General features: G+C 34.9%; 1 protein-coding gene across 1 annotated transcript in view; it reads right to left on the bottom strand.

Moving 5' to 3' along the window:
* Nucleotides 1–19,245, bottom strand: part of TTC29 (tetratricopeptide repeat domain 29) — a 71,812-nt gene that overhangs the window by 51,030 nt on the left and 1,537 nt on the right. Inside the window, exons 2-4 of the mRNA XM_005525633.2 lie at nucleotides 17,870–17,966; nucleotides 15,392–15,475; nucleotides 1,794–2,017 (exon numbers count right to left, since the gene is read on the bottom strand). Of these exons, the coding sequence (XP_005525690.2) occupies nucleotides 1,794–2,017; nucleotides 15,392–15,475; nucleotides 17,870–17,966 (405 nt within the window). The remainder of the gene's footprint in view (nucleotides 1–1,793; nucleotides 2,018–15,391; nucleotides 15,476–17,869; nucleotides 17,967–19,245) is intronic.

Genomic DNA, 19,245 nt, shown 5'->3' on the forward strand with positions numbered 1-19,245 from the left:
TGATTCTTAAATGGTGTCAACTGGAGTTGTCAGGAGATCATAAGCCAGAGCCCCAAGCAATTTGATTAGAATCAGAGAGTAACTGGATTAGCAGAACTACTGAATTAGTGTTTGATGAGCTGCACAATTCATGTGAATCTTCACAGCACTGCTGGCTCTCAGACTGGCAGCAGGAGTTACCATCCACCCTTTTATATGCCAGGCAACTCAAACCTCATTTTATACAAACAAGATATTTGTGCAAAGGTTTGCATTGAAACTGGTAAAAAAAAAAAAAAAAATCAAAACAAACTATGCTCTAATCTAGCAATTCAATAACAATACTTGCCAACTCCTAATTCTTTTTTTCTTCTTCCATTTTAATCAACAGGCAAAGTTGGGAGATAGTCTCTCCCAGAGGCAAGGTGCAATCAGGCAGCTGGTGGTGGTACCTTGTCTCTGGGGAAGGTACAAACCTTACAGAGTCCAGCACACAAGAAATGCCAGGTTCAGTGAGAGAAGGGCAGGAACTGCACATTCAGCAATGCCTTGGCTCTCTGGGAGCCTGTTTGCCACCTCTGTTGTCATACAACATTGCCTGTAATGCTGAACAATATCATGTACTGAAGGCAGGCAAACTGTTCTCCTCAAGTGGATGCAGGGAGCGGGTCCATTGAGACAAGCTATGTCTAGTACTTTTTAACCATCAAATATTGGCAGGATGCTTCTGTCAGGGCAGTCCAACCCCCAAACTTCTCTGATATTCTGCAAGATACTGGGGTGCCAATTCAAGTTTTAGTCATACTCCAGGAAAACTGAGGATTCCTTCCAATTATGGCTAGCTGGACTTCCTGTCAAGAATTACAGTGAATTAAATGAAAAAAACACAAGTTTTTGCTTTCATGGCAAACATAAAATAAACATTTAAAATTAACGTTTTTTTGAAGTGCCAAAAGGGTTTATTTTGCTGTTCCTTTTTTGAAATGAAGTTGCCCGTCTCTAAATTTCAGACAAAATGCTTAGATTCCAAAGTCACAGGCTTTACTGTAGGTTTTTATATTTGTAATGATCAAAATGCAACCTGAAACAAGACAGCTACAGTGAATCAACTCAGCTATGAAACAGGATTGCAGACAGAGCTTTATCTGCCTCCATCCCTAAAATTATTCCAATGGAGAAAGATGAAGTCAGTTATGTTACTATTTATAGTAAAAGGAAACGATAAATATGAGTGCTTAGTAAATAGTAGGCAATAGAGAAAATACAGTAATTTGGAGTTATGTCTTCACTAATATCTAGTAATTCACAGGTGGCATGTTACATCTGTGTGCTGTATTTTATTTGACACGTTCACAATCCTTTTTAAGTCAGTCACAAATCCAAACACAGTTAGCAGACGGTATTTAATAAAATCAGATTTATAAAACTATTACTGTGTGAAACAACATTTCACCTATTAATTTTTTTAATACAAAACCAACTACTTAGGTCTATAGAGGAAGAAAAACAATAAATAATGAAACTATGAGAAAATAATTGAGATGTTATCAAAGCTATAAATACATCAAACATTTCTGATGATATCAAAATGCACTCTACATGTTTTTCCTTCTTTTTTCTTCCTTCACAAAACCTCTCCTGATATCTGCAGTTGCTAATCATTTATTCTATAAATACAGCTCAGTTGACTAAGGCTGCAATGTGCTAAGATGCAGTAGCGTTTCAAATTCATACATGAAACAATTTGGAAGCTTCCCCCAGGCACTGGCGGCTGCGGCTCCCGCTGCTCCGCTACCCACAATCCCCCCATTTACCTGCTCGCTGGGCTGCCTCAGCCCCGGTCAGGAAGTGGTAAAGCTGATCCAGCTTATCAGGCTGCTCCTCCAGGGACTTCTCATGCCATATGGCTGACCCAGGCCCTGCAGCCTCCCTCAAGGCATTCCACTTCTGGATCAGAGTGAAGAGCTCAGAGAAGGACTTGTGATAACCCTGGCGCAGCATGTCTATGCAGATGTTCTTCTTGTATGAATTCCTGTAACTGGGAATAAGAAAGGGAGATTTTAAGCCTTTAAACCTGTATTCTGTTCTTCACCTTACCAAATAAGTGCAGATAACTGCAACAGCTTTCAGGAAGAGACCTCTGCAGTTCAGCAGCAGGGAGTGGGTATTATTTCCCCTGCTCAAAAAGAGATCTGCTAAAATCTGATTGTGAATGCCATACCCTAGGGAAGCAAACGTGGCAATAATAAATACCAATATATACATTGAAAACACGGTAAAAAATTACACTGGTATTCTTTAGCTGGTATTTGGTAAAAAAGGCTGACTGATGGGAACCCCTCCCCCCATGTTCACATTAGTTCATGAAAACACAATGAACCCTTAGTTTGCTTTAAGACAGTGCACAGGGAACACTCAGGCACATGTCAAAACAACATATATGTTGCTATACGTAACACTGTTATTACATGTTATATATATATTGCTTTATGTTATATGTATATGTTATATATATATACATGGAATAGTTTTGCTGTAGGACAGGATGGCTTGGTTTAAAAATGTCAAACGCTATGCCAGAAACATAATTGTTAGATACAATTTTCCTTCCATTTAGCATATAACTTCAGCTGGTTTAGTGATGCAAAAGTTTGGTAGTTTCTCCCTAATTTTACAATCAAATGATGCTATGATGAATTTTTATTGAAGTTAGCGCCTTCATAAACTCTGATAAGATGTACATATCAAAAAGTTGTGGAATCAAATATTCTCAAGTGGTAATACACCTTTGGGGGTATTATTTATGGAAATAATCAAAATATTTCTTTTATATGGCATGAAACAATCATTGTGTCCTATTCTGGAGAAAACAATGAATCTAATGGGACTGCAACACAAAAGTACAGATGGAAAGGCTTGCAGGGATGGTTGTCCAGTCTGGGAAAACCAACCTTTAGCTCTGTAAAATGGCAAGGACCCAGAAGCATTACCTTTATCTTGTATATTCCATTAAGTTCCCAAACTGTTTTCAAGACTGTCCTTTAAGATTAAAATCCATTTAAATCAAATTATCTCAGCTTCAAAATAAATATAGAATTCTGAAAAATTAGATTTATAGTATAGATAATAAATTCAGGTGTAATAAATAATTGCCCAATAAGACTAATACTTTGATCTTAAAAAAGCCTACTGCAATTCTTTAACAATGTTCAAAAAATGTAAGTGATGCAAAAAATTTCTTAGCTAGACATCAATTAAATAGACACCAATGTACGATGTAGGAAGCAAATAATCTGCATTATTTCATAATAGACATGATTAAAATGAAATCTCTTACTACACAGATGCACATTAATCCCTCACATGTATTTTTTGCATTTCAGTTGCAGAACTGAGAATAAAAATATTAAATAATCCTGACACGATTTAGACCAGACAATATTGAATTTGTGTTTAACATATAAATAGATGGTTTTTGAGACTGAAAATCACACATTGCTCACACAGATTCTATTCTATTCTATTCTATTCTATTCTATTCTATTCTATTCTATTCTATTCTATTCTATTCTATTCTATTCTATTCCATTCCATTCCATTCCATTCCATTCCATTCCATAAAAATTTGCAACATTTATCTTATAAAAGTATATAAGAAATATGTTTAAACATTTAAATTTTAATTTGCTAGAGTATGCTATATTTGACATATACCAAATGTACAGCATACAGCCTCAAAATACTGTAAAGATACTATGCTAATACCATGCAATGTATTCTCTATTTTTTTATATGGAATACCTTTTTCATTCCTGTTTGAAAATTCTATGTAATAAATAAAAAAAGACCACAACTCTGAAGAGCACAGGTAAAAAATTCCTCCCAATTTCCAAAGGCCGAGGACTGAATCCTAGTGTAATATAACTCAGAGAAGTGGAATAACACTCTGCATAGCAGGCACACACATGCCTGTTTATTTGTAATGGTAAACAAGGAAGTGGTGATAAAAGATCTCAGGAGTCACTACCCAAAATATCCTTCAGGTAATTTTTAACATACAGTGCACACTTACTGAGCACAGAACCGATATTCATACAAATAAAAAAACTGTGTGCATGTAACATTTTATTTTCTATAGACAGATGTATTTTACTTCAAGCCAAAGCATATTTTCCCCATAAGAAAGCATTATTAGCAAACCAGTAGAGGAAAACAAAGCATATAGTAAAATGTAATTTTTAAAAAACAGTGTCAAGAGTGTTTTAATAAATCCCATCCCAATTAATTAAGAAATTAAAATAATGCTGAGGTAATACTACTGTGCAGAGCACATTTTTTCTGTGGCAAAGAGGACTGATTTTGGCACACAAGCAATGAAGCTATCTACTGTAAAACCCTTCAAATTTAGTGGCATAAAAATAAATGTAATACCAGTTACAATGCACAAAGCACACAATAATACTACTATTTTTTCCTCAAGTTTCTGTAATATATAAGCCATGAGTGACTGATCACACACAAACAATAAAACTGGGCAAGAGATTAATGATATTAGGGGGATAAATGGTATTTGTAGCACCTAAAAGAGCCTGACGCTGCAATGAAATCTAAAATAGTTACAGTTATCAAAGTGTTTCCAGATGAAAATTCCAAGGTCCTTTTTTAACCCAACAAACACTTCTTTTGAACAGAGGCATGGTGTAGGTGAGAGCAGTAAACTTTTCATGATACCTTGAAATAAACTATAAATCCTCAATCTCCAAACATTTTCCATCCTGCTTTTTCCATCATGCAGCATGTAAAATCTGAGGCTGAGCAGAACAACTCATGTTTTAGATAACTAAAGATTACTTAATTTCTAATATCAATATCAAATAAGATACCTAAGATTCCTTCCAACTCAGGATATTCTGTGATTCTGTGATTTTTTTTACAAAATACCACTGTTAGCATTAGTGTAGTATGTTTGTACATTAATACCTTACACTAAACACTTTTGAACCTTGCTACCTGATATATTACGATTTATTGTTAAACAAGCGACTTTGTTTTCTTGCATTCGCCCGCGCCGACTTGAGGTTTCCTTTGGACAATTATGTTACTTCCAGGAGCGAAATGAGGGAAGACTGACCGCCCTTTGCTTTGCTCGGAGCGGAGCCGTTCCCGGGGTTTAATGGTCTCTGGGGGCATCTACTGGAAATGTGGGAAACTGCAGGCAGGATGAGCGGATCCCGGCGCAGAACAAAGGGATTGTCCCGGGCTCGCACGGGCCCCTGCGAGCCGTGGAAAGTGTCGGAGCAGAGCGAGCAGACAGCTCTGGAAGGTCTCATTTTAAAACTGAATGTGATGTGACTGCAAACCTAAAGGCCTCCCTCCCCTAGGGCGATCATGAGATCGCGCCAAAGAAAAAGGTTTCAGACGCATTTTTTTAAAAGCAAACTATTTTAAAATGAAATTTGGGACTATGTATTTATGTATTTATGGTTAAAACAAAGATACCAATTAATCTGATTTTAATTTAAAGCAGAATTGGTTTGGGTTTTTTCATCCACGAAACTCAACAGATGAGAACCTCAGCACTCACCACAAAGCCAGCTGATGCTAAGAATCCCCGGATCCTCTGCCTGTGTACTCATTTCAGCTATGGCTTTATGTTTATTTATGTTGCTTTATGTTTATTTACACAGGCTGGGCAGGGAGCTCAAGGTGGATCTGGTCCTACACCAGCAGTTACCGCGATGTACTGTTCCATCAGAAAGTGCTGAAAAATTCGGTGAGCTTCTGAGAGTCTCTGTCATGATGGGGGTTGCATGTCACAAGAGTTTTCAGCACCAAATAAATAAAATAAATAACCAAAAGTGAAAGGTGCCATTTTAGTGGCACCTTGGTACAGGTGACAATTTTGTGCCATATAATATCACACAGATGGAAGGAGCTACTTTTTGAACATGGATCTGTGAACTTATAAAGACACTGCTCTTGTTAACACTGTGCTTAATTTAAGTGTACCCAGATATAGCTACAGACATTTTAATTTTTTCCAAAGCTATACAGCTACTTAAGTAATTTTCTTATATGAATTTCTTTTTGCATTATCATTGCTATTATAAAACAATCTAGAGTCATGCTGAGAAATCACGGCAACTTGATTCTAATCTGCCTTTACCAGTGCAAGAATAATAAATAGTAAATGTTCAGTGAGATTAATAAAATTACATTGTTGTTCCAGTCTCAAGGACTTTCCTATACTATGGTATTGCACTTTTACAAGACCCTTAAGCAATGATGGGAGATCAGCACAGCACCATGCAACATTCCCTTCAACTTAAAATCCTCCACAATAAGGCTATTTGCATTCTACCATTTACACTGAAAGAGAAGACAGAAAACGGAGATTAAGAGGCCAAGAGGCAGGAAGTGGTGTTAGAAATAATCAAAATAGTCAGTATAACATAACAGAATCATTTATCAGAAGCTTAATTCTCCATTCCTCCTGTCTGATGTGGTCAATTACAGGCATGCAAAATAATTCCAGAAGACTACTATTTTCAGATGGCAGATACATATATATCTATCTATCTATATATATATAGATATATATATATAGATATAAGGATATAAAGATATATAAATATAATATTAGGTTTCATATATTTAGATTTTGTAAGGCTTAATTAGTACTTCCAGCTAATTCCTGATTGCTGATTACAATACAAGTAGTTGTACTCTACTGTAGCAATCCCATTTTGTAAAGTACAAAATGGCATGGATTAAACAACTATAGTATATAAAATATTAAAATGTACACCCAGTGTAAAATAATTACTCTACCAATTATTATAATGTTTAAAGACTGTATTCAAATAGGTTTTGTTCACTTGGGATTTCCTTCTGCAGTTGGCAAGCCAATGACTGATATAAAATGCCCTAGATAAGCATCACAAAATTATGAAAAAATAATAAAGATATTTTTGCTTAAGTTTATTTAAACAAATTTATTTTACTTCCCCATTTCCTGTCTATGATTCTACAAGAAAATTCAAATTACATTAAGTATGTGAATACTTAGCTACTTTTTGCTTAACCGAGATGCAAAAAACCACATCATAAACACAGGAATATCAAAATTTCCTCCCAAAAATTTGAAAAATATATGCATTAAGTAAAAACAAATATACTACATAAAACACAAAAAAGCAAAATATGCTGTAAGAATTTATAATTTCAGGCTGCTCTGCCTAAAAATTGAAAGAGGAATTATTATTTCATTATAGCTGGACAGCCAAAAAACAAGAACAGTTTTGCAACACCATTGGTGACCCATGCCCAGAATGAGTTAAAGTTTGTGCAGGGAATTGTTGAATGCCAAAAATGCTCATGCAAACACTCGGCAAATATGGAAGGTGAGGATTTGCCTTTAGCACCCAGGTTCCAGTGGTGTCAACCCCTGTACTCACACTGCTGGTGTCTACACTGCCACGTCCCTGGGCTGCAACCCACCAAAGGTAGGCACACAGCTAACTTAAAAATACATCCAAGTCCTGTGCTATCCCAGGTCTCTGTGAAAATGTATCCACATAAGTATTTTGGTAAGTTAAGCCCTTGGATGGTCCAGGCACTCAGCACATTTCAGTACCACGTACTGCTACTGATACAAAGCTATTTAACTGCATCTGGGCACAGCCTCTTTAATCCTGCTTTAAAGACTGTCCATTTAAATACTTTTCTTTTAATGAAATATTTACTGGATGGTAATATGTTAAATTGTAGACTATAGTAATCTCATTAAAAAAAGATATGACAGTACAGTAAATGCCATTAAGCAGTAACAGACAGTTAGCTTACACTTCAGAATATTTTACTACTAAGGCTGAGTGTTAAATTACATTGGGGTGGGGGAGCCTGCTTTTTAATTCCAAATTACAAGCTTGAAACAGCTAATAACCTATTACAAAGTAAGAATAAAATCCACAAACCCCCAAACTTTATAAAAAGGATTCTCTATTCTAATTATAAATTAAATGAAATTGCACAACAATTTGTACACATTGTGGGAGGGAAAAATGTCACTTGGAATTGGCCTGTAACAATATAGATTTTTTAAAGAAGAAAAGCTTTGTGGAGCTATGTATCCAAAACTATTAATAGAAAGATGAAAATAAAGCATACATATATATATATATATATATATATATATATATATAAAAGAGATGTAGGTACTTTATACAATATACATGTATATGTACAAGAACTTTCAGCTTTAGCAATGCAGTGTTTTTCATCTGCTGCCTCAGTCACTGGGTTGTTGTCAAACCACACTTTAACCTAAATCATGCAATCAAAGGGGGATGCACACCCTGCCAGTAGGATCCCACAAAGAACACATATATTGAACTCACTTCCTTTTGTTCAAAGCTACATAAAATGAAAAATTAATCAATTATAAACATCAAAGGGTGACACAGAAAATATATTTTAAAATGAATGTAAGCACTGTAATAATTAAGAATCCTCATTAACCCAGAAAATGGAAATATAAATTTAGCAATTAACTTTTAAAACATTCTAATGTCACCAAACATAAAAGCTAAGAAAACACTAAAAATAAAGCTAAATGTTCTACCCCTATAAAAACGTTCATCTTACAAAAGTACACACACCTGTGATTATTTCCAGCATAATAAAAAAAACCATTATCATGATTAATCTTTCCGCTTTTCTTTTTAAATTAACAATGTTCCTTAACCAAAATTATTTTATGGACTACTAGTTATCAAAATGAAGTATTTCTTAACTTCCCTCTTTTATGTGAGAGCTGACCTGATGGACTGAGAGCTAGAAACATGTGAGTTTGAAATCCTTTCCATTTGACTTGATATCAAAGCAGTTGTTAAATTTTTCTGCAAGTTTCTTTTACATGTTAAATTTCTCTGCAAGTTTCTTTCTGGGTGCAAGACAGATAAACATAATTGTTTACTTTCTGTAAGCTTTCGAGCTGCTGTTATGAAATATCATAGAACCCTATACAAGGCTCTGCATTCATTGCAGGATTCATATGAACAATTCCCACAGTATTTTTGCTTTTGTTTAGGAGATCTCTTATTCAAGTCCCCACCTGAATTTACTCAGTAGGGTAAGGACAAATAGATCACACAGAGATTGAGCAGAAAGGAAAAGCTAGGATTTTACAGAATGCGGGACTTACTGTGAAAATTATTAGGAAGTCATGACTGTACCAAGGCAGATTAGACAATCTTTTTTTATCTCAGCCTCTTTTTGTGTGCTAGAGATGCTTCACCTTTATGGAGTGTTTTAAACATAGAAGTCAGCAGTGTGCTGCTTGTACATTATCTTCAGTAGTAAATATTGTTAAACTATTGTGAAATGAAAGCACTAAAAAACCGTAAGACCAAACTTAGTAAAAACAACAAGTTACATAAAAAAGAAAAACTTCAGCTCACTGTGTTCTTCTTTATTAAAGTATGTCATGTATTTTATCTTTGCAAGAGTTTGATGAGTTTTTGCAAGTAAAATTCTGTTTCCTCTATACTTGCTAATAGTCATGAGAATCTGTAGTTTGCACCTTCCCATTAAAAATGTATTGTATTTTTTGAAATTATTCACCCCGCCTTTTATCCAGATCATGTCTTTGAAAGGAGGAAGTAGATAATAAATGGAATAATTCATGATTTCCCATTAAATATGAAACTTTCTTTTGCAGAGTTTAGAAAATGAAGTTCTACATAATGTACAGAAGTTGATTAGAACTTTTTTTAACCTTTTCAAGAAAAATCTTTCACATTACACAAATGCACAGAGAAGTTTCTTTAAGAAAGGCAAACCATTCGCTTCCTACACAGTTCTGTTCTTCAGATTGCTGCCTAATTACACTAAATAATATGCGTATCAGCCCCAAAATTCACATAGATCATTCATTTGACCAAAAAGAATGTGTGCCTCTAAGTTCTAAAATCTCTTTTTGAAAGTTGTTTAATAAACATTGAATCCTGGTCATGGCAAGCGAGATTGTTAGGAATTATTCAGACTGCAAAAAAATACATATTTAAATAATATTGTGAAAGGAATTTAAAATTTATCATCTAGCTCACTAAGTGACTTGTGCCATCTCCCTTCCCACAACCAGCAGGGAGTTTGGGACAGAGTGCCTTAATTTAAAATTTCTTTTACCATGAAAGGATACATTTCTTTGGTACTGATTTACCCTCTTCCATAGTTTTTAGTATCTAAAAGTGAAGAAATACCCTCATAAAATGCAATTGAGTTTACACAACATTCCACTAGTTTTCAACCAGAGTAATGTGAGCAAAGAGGGCCATAAGGTGCTCACAGGTCCTGTCCAAAGACAGACATCAGGAAGAACAGCAAAGTCTTCCTAGGACTGAATATGAAAGGGAAAGAAGTTTACTTCTTTCTCTGTCTACAGCTATGTCCTTGAGCTTGCCTCCCTTCTTCTGTCTCCACAGCGTTGTACACAGAAGAAATGGAGTCAGCTCACAGCAGTGCATCACTGGAACCAAATACTGTGCGCTCAAGGGAAAAGCAGAATCTGCATCTACACATGATCTGTCTGCATCCCAAATTGCCTTTTGCAAGCTTGCTAGTAATAGTAGATGCACCTCCTCCTTCCTTGCCTTAATTCCATACCAACAAGGTATTTTTCCTTACCTATTTTCTTGGTAGTGCCCCTCTTCTGTCCCTCGAGAGCCTCTTATTAACAGAAATTGTCAAAAATGGTCAAATCTGCCCTACAACACAAAATCCCCATGCCTAAATGAAGCCACTTCAAATTGGGAAGCCACAGTAAAAGATTCAGGTAGTGAAAAAGAAAACATGTCAATATGATGTCAATGAAAAAAAGGTCCCCATCTATTTTTTGAGTAACCTAAGAAGTCACCTAACTAATTTTTGTGGTAGAGGTGACAGATACTAAAAGTGTGGGTTAATCAAATCCCCAATCAGCTATTTGAGTTCCGTTTCCTTAAAGCACTGGTCTTTCAAAGCAAAAAAACCAACAGAATACAGACAGATAAAGAAGCAAATAAATCAGAAACTGAGTACTGAAACTCTCATTATTTAAATAACTTACAAACAAAGGACAAGAAAAATCTAGTCCATCATGGCTATTAAACACAAAGCAAACCTTAAACTAGGTCTTCTCTCCATCAGCTCACAAATCCCACTTTTTTCCCTCAGTGAACTCTCCAGATCATCCTGGCCTCTAGTCAGGTGAGGAAGTTTCTCCCTCTTTAGTCCTGGAGGACAGATAGGGCTGAATATTCAGAGATCACTGGCAGAAGATGTACGGATGTAGGAAAGAAATTATTTATTTCCACAAACTCCTCTAATACTTAATCCCTCATAAGTTTTTCCACATCTTTTTCCCTTAAATCTACCTAGCTGATGCTGACACTGAAAAGAGCAGAAACTTGGGGAGGCTAGTAAATAATTTGTCTCTGACTGAAATATGGAAAAATAATCTTTTATCAGATGGCACTAACAGAAGTTTTAAAATGGATGCCAGGTCACTTCTGTTCTACAGTTGACAGCTTCCTGTAAAGATGGTATCTCAGGAATCAGTCTTTAAGACCTCTACCCTCAGCCTTTTTACAGCTTTCAAAATTCCATAGCTCTGCAGTGTGGGATAGAGTGCTAAATTATGTCTACATCTGAGCTTGTCACCCTATGATCTATCTAGAAGCGATGGAGGGAAAGAGGTTCTTCAAAAGTATGGATTCACCTTATTCTAAAGCACTTGCCTGGATCCTGAAAGATGGGGCTCAACTAATCACACAGCTGGGGTTATTAACCTGGATTAGTTAAACTTGGGTGAAAGCCACTCCGCTCTTTTTGCAGGGAGTTTACAGAAGTTATACTTCACTATATTTGTTGTTCATCACTGCTAGAGCAGAAATTTTATGTTCCATTTTGCAGTCAACAATCTGAAAAGTAGTTTAATGATCCACCTTCCCAGTATTGACAGAGATGGCCAACAACTGCTGTAGGGGACACAGCACACCTGAGAATTAAAGCTTTTGCCTTTTTCTGTTTCAGCTAATCCTAAAGTGGGCCAGCCATTGGAGAATTCTAAGCAGAACAGCCCACTCTATCTCAAAAACATCTGACAGAATGCATGTAAGAGAATGTTGTCTCCTGCCTGAAAACGTAATCTTAGAGCCTGTCTTTACTGACACAGATTTATCAAGCAAGCTTTCCATAATACACTGTTCCACCACACACGAGACACAAAACACAAATACAATTTTTTTGCATACCTAGGTAAGCCTTTACCATTTCTGTATAATAATTTGGATTTCATTTGATCACTAGAGTCTCGAGGACAGTGGAACTTCATCATTCAACTCAAATGTATTTAAAATACATGTAGTAACATCACTAATGTAATTATTTTTTTGGTTTACAGCTAAGCAAAGCTATTCCTCTCATCAAATACATTTCAAAGTTTCTCTTTCTAGTCTTCAACTCTTTCTTGATGACGTGGTCCTCTTTTGAGGAGGACCTTAAATAACAGTCTTCATTTTTATGGAGTGGAGAAAACTGTTATTTGATCTTTCTGGCCCTGACAAAAAAGATCAGGAAACAAGAACGACAATATCAAATTCTAGCCCATTTTAGGCTCTAAAATAATTTGAAGAATCAATCCTGGAATCAATCTCTTGATGAAAAATGCTTTACTTCACAGTTCATCATGAACTTCTTGACTCTTCAGTCATATGAACTATTTTTAATTTTTACTGCAATCTGATTTTGAGCTTTTAATGACTTGGTGATTCAGGACTAAGAACAGAAAGTATCAAGGAAAGCATACTGAAGGCCATGGGAGTCAGCCAACCTCCTCATACAAAAGCATGATTCTGTGGCAAGAAAGCACTCACATTCTGCATTAATGAACTTCTACTTTTTTTCCATTTCCAGATCCTTTCACCATATTCACTTCCTATTTCAAGTTAAAGTCTTTGAGAAGGAAGCAAAGCAAAATCAATGAAAAAACAAAGCAATATCCTGTTTTAATATAATTAAAGTACTACCTTTCTTAAGCACTATTTTTTCTCCATGATCTAGCATATCAACTTGGGACAAAAAATTACAAAAAAAAAAATAATAAAAACATCTCCTCATTTATTCACAGGACAAAATGAGATTATATGATGAACACAATTAATGGTATTCTTCTCTCTGCAGTCTGAAACACAGGAAAATATTTTACAATACAAGAATAACTGCAAACTTTTTCCTTCAATAGTTCATCTCAATTTTAAGGAATATTGTGAAGGACAGAATTTAAGGGAAAAAATTTTAAAGAATATTGCTTTTTCCATAAATGTGATACCACCTATACACTCCTTTATTTAGAAGATAATAAATTTGTTGTTTGCCTAATACACGTTTTAAAAAAAAAGTTTGTTTAATATTAAGCAGGAATGTTGCTACAAGAATTTTTCTTGATGAAATAATCACTGGCATATTAAGTTAACCTCCATATTAAACAAAAGTACAGATATTTATATGTCAGAGGAAGGCAATTCAATCCCTCTATCAAGAAGTTTAATAATCTGCCTCTGGAATGGAAACAATATTGAAAAACTATGCAGCATATTACAAGCCATCTCTCATTTTTAAAATAATAACACCCGTTGCCTGCTGAGACATACCAAGCATTACACTGATTTCAGTAAGATCATTTACAGACATGGCATTACCTTATTTAATAAATTGGTTTTAGATTACATTTTATGCTTTTAGTTTTTTCTAATTAGATTAGCATAGTACTAATACAACTGTGTAGTAAGATTGTTATGTTTTGTTTGCTCTCAAATGATTTTATCAAGGTTACGGAAGAGCTTTAGTAAATTATATATAGAGACAGAAATTTCATAACTGCTGATTTATTATCAAAAGCTAAAATTCCAAGAAGTATTAAATTCACAGAACATGAATGTAACTTTTTAAAGTAGGTACTTTAAAAATCTCCATAGAAATAAAGCAGAATACATATGGTATTTCAGTTTAATCTTCTAAGAGGCTTTGCTAACTTTGGAACTCTTACAAAACTGTAAGGGAACTCCACTTTGTATAGGTATGGCAAAACAGATGATAAAATTCTTACTTCATTGTGGATGTCCTCGCTGGTTTCCTTTTCCACAACATTCATTCGGGGTTTGGATATAAAATCATCATTTAGGAGGATTTTTTGCACTGTGTTTTCTTGTTTGCTTTTAAAATGCACTTTGAAGCCCCAAGGCCCTCCTAAAATAGTGATATCCTGTGTAATCACCTTAGAAGGAACACTTGTGTCCCTGGCATGGTGCGTGGAAATCCACTGGGGCTGAGGACTGAAAGAGCTCCCTGGGAAGGCAACTCAGCCTGTGACAATTGTTGGAGTGTAATGAGCAGAGTAGCCAGTTCCACAGTTCTGGCATGGAATCAAGAGGGACAGTAAGGGAAAGGTACTTAGTTCTATGCTTGCTCCCTGACATCTGATCCTTCTAGTAATTTTCTAGATTTCAACGTGGAAGTTTTTAGGGAAGGTTTGCAGGCACATTCTTAGGCTAGGAAGGAGAAAAAAAGCATGTTTTCCAAGAAACTAGCTGGTGGAATTCCTGTCTGACTGATAGAATGTTTTTATGCTGCAAGGGTGATCTTGCAATATTCATTGTTAAGGTGCCAAGAGCCCTTGTATATGCATCTTTTTATTATTTAAATATTGAAATAAATAAATCAGCTTACTTAAGCAACCAGCAACCCAGTTTGTTAGAATTCTTTCATTAATTTTGATGGTGCTGAACCCCAGATCTGTTAAAAGACTCCAGAAGAATAAGTCAGTCATAGTCTCTTGTAACTTCTAAATGTAAATACCTCAGCTGTAAGAAATCAAAAGTTATCTAGATTTCTTTCATTCAGTGGGTTTTTAAATAACTAATGGGGTATTAAATGCTTTACCACAGAAGTCAGCACTTGGGCCTGGCTAAATAGTAATTCAAAATTACAAGAACATGTATGTCGGTACACTAAGCTCCCACCCCAAAGGAGATATTTCACAAAAGCTCAGAAAAAAAGGAGAAGGAGAAAGAAAAAAAAAAAAAAAGGCAGCATAATATAATAATTATTGACACAATGTTAACAATAATGTTACAAATCTGATGTAATTGGTAAACATACAAATTAGTAAAACCAAGGCAATAAATGCTTTGATATATTTAACATCAGGAGAAATGAAACATCATTATTTAATATCAACTTCAATTTTTAAATGCCAAGTTCCACTAAAAAGGGTAGGGCCTAGGGAACTTTAAATTTAAATTACTATGATGACTAGAAACAAAGGAAACAATAAACTTATAGATGTTAAAATGCCTTGAAAAAGCCAACTTACGCAGCAGCTTCTTGTTTTGACACCCCTTTGATATTCTTCGCCAAATAATCATCTATGGCATCTTTGTCTTTGATCAAATGAATCCTAAATTTAAATGAAAAAAATTAAAAGAAATACTGTAAGGTGCTTACATAGACTTCAGCATGTATAATATATTATCATTGCCAAGTAGAGCTGAACAATGAAATATTGACAAAGTAATATATCAGACATTCTATAAGCACATACAAATATCTTTTTAATTTTTTGGTCTGTAGCTAGTTCAAATCTTTATTCCTGAAAGAAAACAGAGGTGATATTAGCTTTCAGGGATCTGGTTATCTGCTATTTCTGTCTAAACTAGAAGAAATTGTGTATTAGCTAAATCAGTAATAATTGATTAAGCTATCCATATTTAAACTGTTTCCTCAATCAGAACCGTTACATTTTTGTGTTGTTGGACCAGAATGGTCCAATCTATTTCATATTTAGCTTCTTCAAAATTAAAAACAAAGGAAAATCAAGAAAAGAATTCCCAAATCCAACTCAAAATGTTTTCCTTGGTGCAATGCAATCTTTTAAAACTGCTCCTGGCTTTCCAGTTTGAGCAGCATAGTGCAAAAGGTGCTCCACTGAGGGGATAATCTGTAGGTCATTAAGATAAAGAGCAAATTTCAGGATGCATGGATGTAGGTTTAAAATTTGAACTGTGCACCATTCACCTTTCACTTCAGCCACCATATCTTTCCATCTCCACTGTGAAACACACAATATGCCTGGAAAATTTATTATGCACTTACTGACCATAAGGTGTATGTAAACAGAATCTGATATCCCAGCTGTACAGGATGTTATCTTTCTAAAAGTAATGTGAATTTATTCTTCTGAGAAAGAGCACAAAGATTGTCTGGTTAATCACTCAAAGATAAAAGAAATTCAGCATTAGTGTTCCACATAAATCCATTACTTTGCTCTTTCTCTGCCTGTATTACACTGCTGTCTCTCATTACAGTGATGAGAATAAACTCTTTTCATAATGTTAGCTAATATAAGTGTCACGCTCCTTATTGCTCTAAGAATACCAAAGACACTTCACCAAGTTCATTTAAATGAAAACAAAATAGCTAAGCAAAGCAGAGATATTTTGACATATCTGTATTTAAAAAAATGTAACAGTGAAAACTTCCCTCACAAATAGTGTCTTTAAATTTGTTCCAGAATTTGCTGCTGCTGAGTGGCACCAGTGGAGGCTTGTGCTTTGAGGCTGCACTTAACACAATCCGTAGGAGTTGCTGCTGATCTGGCTAAATGTACACCTTATGGATATTGCCATGAAAATGCACTTATAATCAACACCAAAGCATATTCAATATAAAAATTTTCACACCAGAATAATCAAAATTTAGGAGATCTTTGGAAGTAGGGAAAGTCAAAACCCCCAAACTGAAACAGTGAACTACAACAGGCAAATTACTATCAGCTTGCTGCAATTTAATCCACACTTTTTAACTGCAGTTAAAAATGAAACAAAATGAAACAAAAGAAAGCCTGATGCCTTTCCATTGTCTTTACAAAGGTATCTTAATAAATATTTTTTTAAAAAAATCAGGGGCAAAACTCTTAGAATCACATACAACTTTAAATGCCACCAGCCTTATAGCCAAGTATGAATTTCTGACTTCTGATTGGTAATACCCTCAAACTTAAAGAAAACTACAGCCAAGGGGAAAAAAGAAACATAAGCAAAAACTTTTTACATAAGTTCTGTAATAACTGATAATAATACAGTAATAACTGTAATTCTGTATTGGACTGATGCAACTACAGACATGGTCATCCATCATAAAGAGTTGAGCTTAATAGAAATAACAAATACTCATCTTACGCTGTTATTATCAATGATGCTAATGTAGGAATAACACAGAAAAGATGGGCAGGTTATACTGAGGAAAAAATACAGTAGGAAATTCCATCAACTCAAGAAAATCATTATGGCTTCCTATATGCAATGAGAATTAAAAACATTAAAATTAATTAATTAATTAATCAATGTGAAGAAAAGAGACTGTGACTTAGAACAGACATTGTTTCTTTTTACAGAATTGAGATGAGGATGGCATTTGCTAAAAGACACTGTTTCTTTTGTTCCAGAGGTTGTCACTTGCCTTTTCCAATCTTCTTTATCCTTATTTCTCTAGTGTTTCAGTAATGACTCACAGTACTTCATAAAGTGTACAGAAAGAGTCTACTTCACCTGTAAGTTGGCTCCTATTTAATTTTAAATCACTCAGATATTAACGAGAAATGCTTTTTAATCAAATGGACACCTTCTTTTTTGTTCTCTTTTAATTGTGGAACTTTCCTAAGAGAGAATTTCCTTGCCTATGATGTCTGTAGTTTTAAATATTGTGAAAGAGCAAACATAATTTGTCACCCTGGCACAGCTGATTGAAGCTGTTCACAGCAAAAGCGGTGCTTTGAAAGAGAAGAGGTACCTACCTTGCAAACTCTAATGGGGGGCAAAGAGGCTGCTCTATAAACTTGGGATGTTCCCCTGGGCTTTGGAGGACCGCTTGAGGCAACACGTTCAGTTTAACTAAAACAAACAAATAAAATCAACGTTCCTTGAAATAATCCCTTCACAGCAATGCAGCTTCTTTTCCTTCTTGTGCTGCTTCCCAGCCCATTCTCTGTTATTTCCAGTGCTTTAAAGCCTAACTCCAGTTCCACACAAATTGCAGCATTGCTTCAGTAGGACATAACACAAAGGAATGGTCATTAATTAACTTTCCAGAGATCTCTCTCTTTCACTGAGGTGCTTTTGATTTCCATAGGGACAGATGATTCAGGAACCATACCTGCATGGGATTCCCTGTGCTTTTTCAAGCTAAGTCCAAGTACTGATAATATTTTAAGTTAATTCACAATGTGGACAAATAGGATGCACAGCAACAACAGGTACTGTGTTAATGTTCAAAATTCTACATAATCACAATAGAAACAAGCTTTTGAAGGAAAAAAATGTAAGTAATGCTATACTTACAACATAGGGCTTTACTTAAAACAAAAGCCAAAAGCCCCACAGTTATTTAGAATCATCTAGCATGTCATTTTGAAGTACATAAATGCTAATAGGACTTTTTTGTCATATAGAGCTACTGTGTTTTTTCCCCAAGTATTCAGTCTACACTTCCTACCATTAAAGTTTCAGCTGCCAGTTCCTTCATTTTGCATGTCTGTGATCTGAGGACGTTAGCAGCAGGAGCACCCTTACTTTTAAATTTGGTTTAATGTAGGTATTGCATGCCCTGCTGGTAGGCCTGAAGGCATAAACTTTTAATAGGGATGGAAAAACAGAATATAATAAAAGGGGGGCAAAGAATTTAACTATTTGCTACATTTAGTGAAATGAAATTTATTTTTTGGGAAACAAGTATTAGATATGAATCAATTTGTTACTGAATGATCAGCACCAGACTAGTAGATATTTTATATATTAGCCTTTCTGGGATCAAAAGCCATTTCATTGATGCAGTATTTTGCTGTGGTTATAGTGATGTAATTTTTTAAATTGTGTTACTTAGAACAAGTAATGAGGAGAATTATAGTTTGAAAAGATGACAGGATAGGATATTTCTCCTAAGTAATTTTTCTGGGGCCTCATACTAATGATAACATTTTTTACAGAAAGAAAAGAGATATTATTTATACATAAACTGGTCTGCAATTACAGGCAGCAAAATTTAACAGATGTGTGTCCTAGAAAATAAAAAATCAATAGAACAAAAAACATATGGGTAATTAACCACTATAAAAGAGCCACCACCACTTCTCACAGAGAATGACAGGTTTGTATACAAAAACTATATACAAAG

Source organism: Pseudopodoces humilis, chromosome 6 (genome assembly GCF_049639895.1).
Source record: "Pseudopodoces humilis isolate 2021_Gansu_Grassland_sample_001 chromosome 6, ASM4963989v1, whole genome shotgun sequence".
NCBI classification, from domain to species: domain Eukaryota; kingdom Metazoa; phylum Chordata; class Aves; order Passeriformes; family Paridae; genus Pseudopodoces; species Pseudopodoces humilis.